General features: G+C 45.6%; 1 protein-coding gene across 2 annotated transcripts; it reads left to right on the top strand.

Moving 5' to 3' along the window:
* Positions 1-3,877: 3,877 nt before the first annotated feature.
* On the top strand, positions 3,878-7,736 carry cbln2b (cerebellin 2b precursor). 2 transcript variants are annotated; one of them, XM_059983841.1, is made up of 4 exons: positions 3,878-3,989; positions 4,606-5,017; positions 5,777-5,896; positions 6,758-7,736. In XM_059983841.1, the coding sequence occupies exons 2-4, from the start codon at positions 4,730-4,732 to the stop codon at positions 6,953-6,955; spliced, it is 606 nt and encodes a 201-aa protein (XP_059839824.1). In that variant the 5' UTR covers positions 3,878-3,989; positions 4,606-4,729; the 3' UTR covers positions 6,956-7,736. The 2 variants fall into 2 exon arrangements, with proteins under 2 accessions (XP_059839824.1, XP_059839910.1); XM_059983927.1 differs by lacking the exon at positions 3,878-3,989 and adding an exon at positions 4,033-4,133.
* The last annotated feature ends 470 nt before the right edge of the window (positions 7,737-8,206 follow it).

An 8,206-nucleotide genomic window follows, 5' to 3' on the forward strand; every position in this document is an offset into this window, starting at 1 on the left:
TCTGGTCACGAGACCATGATCACCTTCTTCATACAATGAGAAACATAACGACAATGTGTCACTTTATACTACCCTGAGATTCATTTTCTTACAGACATGCACAGTAGAATGAAGAAATGCAATAAAATCAATGAAAAGCTACGCATGATCTAAGACTGACAAGCAACCAGTGTGCAAAAGGAGACAAACTGTGCAAATATAAAAAGGAATAATTATCATAATTAATTAGTTAATTAAGCAAATAAATAATACTGAGAGCATGACTTGTAGAGTCCCTGAAAGTGAGTCCAGAGGCTGTGCTCAGCGATCAGTTCAATGTTGAGGTGAGTGAAGTTGATGGCAGCAGTGAGAAGAGAGCATGGCTCGGATGGTGGGGGATGTTGATGATGGATGTTGCTTTCTTGTGGCAGTGCTCCACGTAGATGTGCCCTATGGTGCACTTGGCTTTTCTGAAGATGGACTGTACTCTTGCTTTTTGCAGGCTTTTCCATTGTTTTTCATTGCTGTTTCCATATCACGCCATGATGCAACCAGTCTGGATACTCTCCACTGTGCATCTGTGGAAGTTTGTCCAAGTATTATATGACATGCTGAATCTGCACAAGCTTGAAAAAGGATCTAGCACTTTCCCAGAATATATGATGAATAAACTCTTCTCCGGCTTCCAGCCAGATACAGGTATCAATTTTAACTAACGTTTCAATGACAAACTTTGCCATCTTCATCAGGGATGATGCCTGGGCGCGTCCAATCTGGTCGTATTTATACCTCTGTCGTCTATCCCTCCTGATTGGTTAGTCCTCATCCAATCAGGTTTCTGCTGTCCCACCTTGTTTGCAATCAAATTCCAGTTCTTACTTAGAGTGAGACCTACATCTTTGTTAAAATTCTTTCCCTCTACTTTTATTTCAATGGCTTCCTTCACCAGGCAATTTCAAAAGCCATTGGCATGGCACAGTAGTTTTGTACCATCAAAAACCAATCCTATATTCAATGAGACTGCAATGTTTGTCATGTCTTCTTTGTCAAGGCACTGATGGGCTGGTCCCAGATCAGATCCTCCCCACTAGCACTGCCAAGGAATTTAATGTACCGGACCTTCTCCATCTCCGATCGTCTAATGAGGACTGACTCATTATCTTGGGAAAAGGGCTGGTCAGCCTAGTTAAACCATTGCAAATTGTCGTGTAAGTTGGCAGTTAAGAAATAACTTTCATGATTTGTGAATGGAGTTGTATTTATGTAAACTAAAGTGATAAAGGTCATTTAACAATTGAACAATCCGGACTGAATTTTATAGATTACATTTTCTCCCCAGATGAGCTGAGATGTACACAGAGAACCAATATCCCTGAAAGAATTCTGGGATCATAAAGCATATTCTTGGCAGTTGCTGGTGAACTTTTGGCTTTAGAGATACTGCTGATAAGGAAAAGAATGTTCTGTGGCATATGTATTCTTATGCCAAGTTCATACAGAGATGTAAATGTTTCTAGTTGATTCAATCAATGTATTTCTAAATATCTCCACATTGTCTCAGCACCTTCTCCAGCCAACACCAAAGATAATCATATATTGAGGTTACACATTCAGTGGCCATTTTATTAGGTACACCTGTACACCTGCTCATTAATTCAAATGGCTAATCAGCCAATTATGTGGCAGCAACTCAATAAATAAAAAAACAAGAGACTCAATTCTTGACCAGATCAAACATCAGAATGGGAGGGGGGGGGGGAACATGAATTCAGTGACTTTGATTGTGGAACATTTGTTGGTGCCAGATGGGGTGGTTTGAGTATCTCAGAAACTGCTATCTCCTGGGATTTTCATGCAGTACAGTCTCTTGGGTTTACAGAGCATGGCATGAGAAACAAAAATCATCCAGTGGGCGGCAGCTCTGTATGTGAAAACACCTTCAACCTAAGTACAAGGAATTTGAAGAGTAGGAGGTGATCAGAATGGGTTGACAAATTAATATAGTTATTACACACACACACACACACACCTCATCAGTACATAACACCCCTAAATTTCTGTGTCAGCGATGTTATATCATTGTTCAGATATGGTACCTTCAGTGGTGCAGTGGCACATCCACAGAATCTATGCTTGTTTTAACTGTGTGTGTTTTAACAGTTGTTGCAATGAGTATTAAACAGCTATTTTCTACCACATTCCATTACATTGTCCTACCTGCATTTTTAAGTTTGCTAATAAATCAGGATTTAGAGCAAAAATAGTTGCTTGAATATTTTATCAGCTAGCACAGTAGCCGTTTTTACAGACAATAATCTTTAACATTCCAGAAGCCTAGTGAATTTAAATTCTCACTGTGTAAGAGTGAAATTTGCTCTCTCTGGGACTGCAAGTTTATTACAACACTACCATACCATTTTAACTGGTATAAATGGCCTTCTTCCTTCACAGATAATTAAATGCTTTAGAAATATGGCTGATACTTTCTGTAGTCAACATGCATGGACGCTGTCTATGCAGCGAGAACTTCTGTGCACACCTTATCACTGAATATGCTTCTTCTGGGACCATGCCACCTTACAGGTAAAACGTAACAAAAATAAACCTGCAAGCCTATTGACATGGAGATGAATTTTCCAAATCGTTTAATCAGTTAGCCATTTTCTGGATGACATCCTTCTCCGAAACAGGTATACAGTATACCTCCAGACAGTGTTTGGAGAGTGAGAGACAGAGGGTTGCAGTCAGAAGTTTACGAGTGTACCACGTGATGGCGCTGTTGTATGCTGGAACGGCGGAGTTGGCGCAACAAATGGACCCGAGCAATTACAACCTTAGAGAATTGAGCTCACTGCACTTGGAAACCCTTTGATGTTTCCAATGACATGACCCCCTTTACTTTAAAATTCAGCCTTGTGATTATAAATGTCAGTAATTTACAGCTCTACAAAAAGGCAGGCGTTGAGCTTGACTGCAATTAAACAAAATATCCAACCACTACGTCTTTTTTTAATCCATTGATATGTGCGAAAGGAATCATATACACAGCGTTTTTACACATATATGCAGTGTATTTTACTATGTCAGTCCTATGTCCATCCACACATACGTGCCTTCAAATAAATCTATTTAAATACAGAACGTAGATGTACGTGTGAGTATACGTGAATAGATAATACATTTAAATATAATATATTGTTTCTGTGTGTGTGTGTGTGTGTGTGTGTTTGCATTTATTGGTGTGATTGCTTTCAATTGGAATTTAGGTCCTGGTTGATTTTGGAAGGGGCGTCGCAAACCTTGACTGATTATTTGAAAATCCGGCATGCTAAAGTCGGAGAAAGGTGCGACTTCAGCGAGATACCTGCCAGAACTGTGGGACAACACGGTTTCTAAACGCCTATGAGTGGTGAAGGGCGATCTTTAAAAAAGCTGTCGTGTGCCATCCGCTTGCGTTGAATCGGTGCCGGGTACCCACGTCCCGGTCAGTTAGAGTGACAGAGAGAGAGAGAGAGAGAGAGAGAGAGAGAGAGAGAGAGAGTGTGGGGGGGGGGGGGGGTCGTGTCTGTGTTGTGTATGTGTCTGTGTGAGAGGATCTGAGTGTTGTGTGTGTGTCTGTGCGAGTGTGTGTGTGTGTGTGTGTGTGTGTGTGAGTGTGTGTGTGTCTGTGCGTGAGTGTGAGTGTGTGTGTGTGTGTGTGTGTGTCTGTGCGTGAGTGTGTGTGTGTGTGTGTGCGTTGTGTGATTGTGTGAGTGTTGTGTGTGTGTCTGTCTGTGCGTGAGTGTGTGTGTGTGAGTGTGTGTGTGTGTGAGTGTGTGTGTGTGTGTGTGTGTGTGTGTGCGTTGTGTGAGTGTTGTGTGTGTGTGTTTGAGAATGAGCTTCTGACGGGGGAGGGAGAGGAGGCTTGTTGTTTCCTCTCATGTCGACAGATCCCCAGCTTATTACCCTAACGCCACAGCTTGAGAGAGGGATAGTGTGATCACACTGCCATGCCACCTTGGATCTGCCAGGTAACACCATCTTCGACGTGGGCATCTCACTGCACACGTAATGTTAAACCATATCAAATTAGCGGGCTTAGTGCAAGGGGACAGTGCTCAGAGAACATCAGTAAATATTTTATCTAACTTGGAGATCTTCTCGCATTTAAAACGGTAAGAAAGTGGCTAATTTTAAATGCCTCTAGTCTGTTTGTTCTAAAACTAAACGCGAACTGGTGTTTTCTGGAAAATAATATATATTACAGTGGCAACTTTTTTTTCTCCCTCCTCGTATTAAAATGAGCGAATGTGTGCGGCAGCGAGCGAGCCCGGGAGGCCGGCTCGGGGAGACTCACACTGTGGTTGTGCTCGGGGTCTATGTGATGTGATGAACAGAAAGTTGAACAGACCGCGGGGGAGATGGAGAGAGCCAAGTCAAATTCAATTGTAGAATTCCTTCATCAGCAGCGTGCCCGGGCGGGGGGAGGGGACTCTGTTTGAAACTAATACTGAACGGAGTAGCGGAGAACAACGGCAGTGGATGACAGGCTGACAATATTGTTCTGTTAGGATCTGAACTCTCTATAAGATGCATTCAATCTACATTGGATTTTTTTTGGGTTGTATTGATTTTGTCTTGTTACAGGCGATGATCTCCAAATAAAGTGAAGACTTTTATTCCATCTTCCAGGAGGTTGCATCGGAAGGAGTGGACACAAGAGGGGCGAGACAGGACGCGAACAGCCCTGTGTCGGATTATCGAGGGTCGTATGGATCTACTGCTAATCCGCCCGGGATCTGGTAGCATGCTAGCGCTGAGCTTGCTGCTCGCTTGCACTGGCGTGGTGTTGGGACAGAACGATACGGAACCCATCGTCTTGGAAGGGAAATGCCTGGTGGTGTGCGACTCGAACCCATCCTCGGACGGGGCCGTCACCTCTTCGCTGGGAATCTCGGTGCGATCGGGCAGTGCCAAGGTGGCGTTCTCGGCCGTGCGCAGCACCAACCACGAGCCCTCGGAAATGAGCAACAGGACCATGACCATTTACTTCGATCACGTAAGTCGCCCGAGTCCCGTCCGCCTGCTCGGCCGTGAAAATCCACCCCCTACCCCCCGACCCCCTTCGTACCTGCGCTCGGGGACCTGCCCGGCTACTCTGAGCTGGTGATCCTGCCACCCACCCCGCTATGAGACCCCCCTCCCCGGCAACACTGGCCGCCCAGCACCGCATCTCCGCTTTTCTAGTACTATTTTCACAACTGAGCGAAAACGATTGCGTTCCGGACGCGCAAAAATACTTGTAAACGAGTAGGTTTAGAGTATATGGGCACATTTTACAGACACCACGCCATATAGATAGGTATCACGGCCAACCGGGCAGTGTTATCTAACCGTTAACTTTCTTTCCCTGGCTCCCGCCTATCGAACCCGCTTGAAGGTCCCCCTTGTCGGCGCCTTTTTTCAACTTAAACCGCTGTTTCGAAACACTTTAAATCTGTTTGCAAACCACATTGTTCATCCGATGTAATGTTGTGCAGCCGTATCATGCTCCGATCTGTCTGTGAATTCTTTAAGTGGCCTCTGTCACCCCAGCATGGCATCTACCCCGGCTGACAGCCCCTCATTCTCCCCTTCCCGCCGTGATCCCCGGGTTCAGACCGAACGGGAGGTGGGTGTGAGTTGGGGGGGGGGGGGCTGCAGAATACAACTCCCCACACCCCGGTCGCATTACTGGCTGTGTGTTTTATCATGCTCTACCGCCGCCCTCCAAGTTCAGGAAATGTGTCAATCTTCGGTGCTCTGTGCACTCTTGCAGGTGTTAGTCAATATCGGGAACCATTTCGATATGAGGAGCAGTACTTTCGTGGCGCCGAGGAAAGGGATTTACAGTTTCAGCTTTCACGTGGTGAAGGTGTACAACAGACAGACGATCCAGGTAGATCAGGGCTGCTGTCCACAGTGTACAACCACTCGGCCCGCCGGTCGCCCGTATGACCCCCTCTGGGCGCGTTCGGTGCGCTGAAATGCGATTAACTTTGTGAGCGGGGAAGGAGCGGGTAGACAAACCGGGAGGCGTAAGCAAGCCTTTAACTTGGAGTCCAAAACAAACTCAGGCAGCAGCTGAGGAGAAGGATTGACCTTGTTTTGTCTTTTATTTTGCCACAGTTGCTGCCTGAATCGTTTCCTCCAGCAGTTAGTTTTATTTTCCCTCCAGATTCTAGTATCTGCGGGCTTTCGTGTCTTCTTGGGAGTGCAACAGATGCACCGACACGAGGGAAGGGTCAGGGCTTCGTCCTGTTTACGGCTACGGGCGGTGCAAGCTGGAGTTCGCTTTCAGCGTAATACACACAATACGCTAGAGGAACTGGGCAGGTCAGACAGCATCTCGCAGGGGTTCCCGACCTTTTTTATGCCATAGACCGATACCATTAAGCAAGGGATCCGTGGATCCAGGTTGGGAATCCCGAACGGAGATCATGTAGAGCCAACGTTCCACACAGCAGTCCCGACGAAAGGTCCCGGCCCTAAATGTCGGCTCTTAATTCCTCCCCATAGATGCTGCCTGACCAGCCGAGATCCTCCCGTGTGTTATGCGCGTGTTACTCTCGACTTCCAGCGTCTGCGGCATCTCTCGTGTTTATAATTTGCTTTCCGACGGATCACTGCAGCGGGGTTGGGGGTGGGGGGTGGTAAGGGGAGGGGTGAATAGTCGCGAACGTGTTACCGAGTCGCCAGAACTTGGGCGCGTCGGAGCAAGGGTGAAGATTGTAAGATTTCGTTTCTGTTCTGGTTTCAGGTAAGCCTGATGCAGAATGGCTGGGCTGTGATCTCTGCATTTGCCGGGGATCAGGATGTGACGCGGGAGGCGGCCAGCAACGGAGTGCTCTTGAATATGGAGCGAGAGGACAAAGTCTACTTAAAACTTGAAAGAGGCAACTTGATGGGCGGGTGGAAATACTCGACGTTTTCTGGCTTTTTAGTATTTCCTCTATAAAGGATAAGCAACCCCTCCCCCCGTACAGAAGGGCAAATCGCCGTGTACATTCTCAATATTACGACGGAGCAACACGATTCTTGAGCCAAAATCACCTAACTGCCGCGTAGGGGCTGAGCGGTTTCCTACCGATTAGAATAATTTATTTCAATACTGACAATTGCCTTGAGCAAGTAGGTCGGATGGACTGCACTTATCAAGTGAATTTATTGACAAGGCCAAATTCTGGCTGGAAGATAGAAGATGGATTTTCTTCCGGGAGGATTACTGATGGGACGAGTCAACCCTTCGTGAACAACAGCGTATTGGCCAACTTGATGATCCAAACTGCATAATAAGATATAAAATAAAGAAGTTAGGGTTTTGATTTAAATGTTCTAGCAATGCTTTCTTTTGTGTTCGTATATAGCCTTAAGTAAAGAACAAGTCCAAATTCAGTGGCGTGTTTTCTTTTGAGATTTGGGGAAATTCATGTATCGTTTCTGTGGGTGAGCTCGTTTTGAAGAAGTGCTTCATTACAATTCTTTGCAGGAATCGGACGCAGCTCCTGTTCCTTCTCTTTGTGTTGTGGTCGGTGTTCTATGACCTTTGGGTGCCGGCAGAATAACCTATAGACTAATAACAACAAGACTTACAAACGGATGGTTATAATAAATGGACCCAATTATTTATTGATGTGCTTTTTTTTATCATCTGTCAATCAGTCCTCTGGCGCGCACGCAGGTATCTCTCCGCGCAGAGGCAACAAGAGTTTAGCAGTGTTTGTTCGTGTCAATATGCATCTCCCCTTGCCGCTTACACAGTGACCAATGTGACTACAGAGTAGCTGGTTGTTATCCCTTGGGTCAAAACCAAGCGAGCTTTCTTTTCGTTCGGGTTTAAATAAAACATCACAAAATGAATCAATTCTCCTATTCTGACCCAAGTTGTGGCGTACTTTTTACCTTCACCAGTTGATGAGAATTTGTAACCCTTTCTGTCCATTACACGCGGTCGCCGAGAACATGATTAGTGCAGAGACCAATCTAATGTAATTAAATATTAAATTTCAAAACATATCAACTGCCAAGTGTTTAATCACCCGAGTAAGAACACGTAATTAACTGAATCATCCCCCGTCCATTAGCCAGAGGGACTGGTGACAAAGACTATCATTTCCCGTGTTGGCGCATCGAGAAGAATATACTGTTAGGTTAACGCGACTAATGCTTTACCTGGTGGCTGTTCCCTTAATCAATGCAATGCTTGCCG

This window comes from Hypanus sabinus, chromosome 1, assembly GCF_030144855.1.
Source record: "Hypanus sabinus isolate sHypSab1 chromosome 1, sHypSab1.hap1, whole genome shotgun sequence".
Lineage (NCBI taxonomy): Eukaryota > Metazoa > Chordata > Chondrichthyes > Myliobatiformes > Dasyatidae > Hypanus > Hypanus sabinus.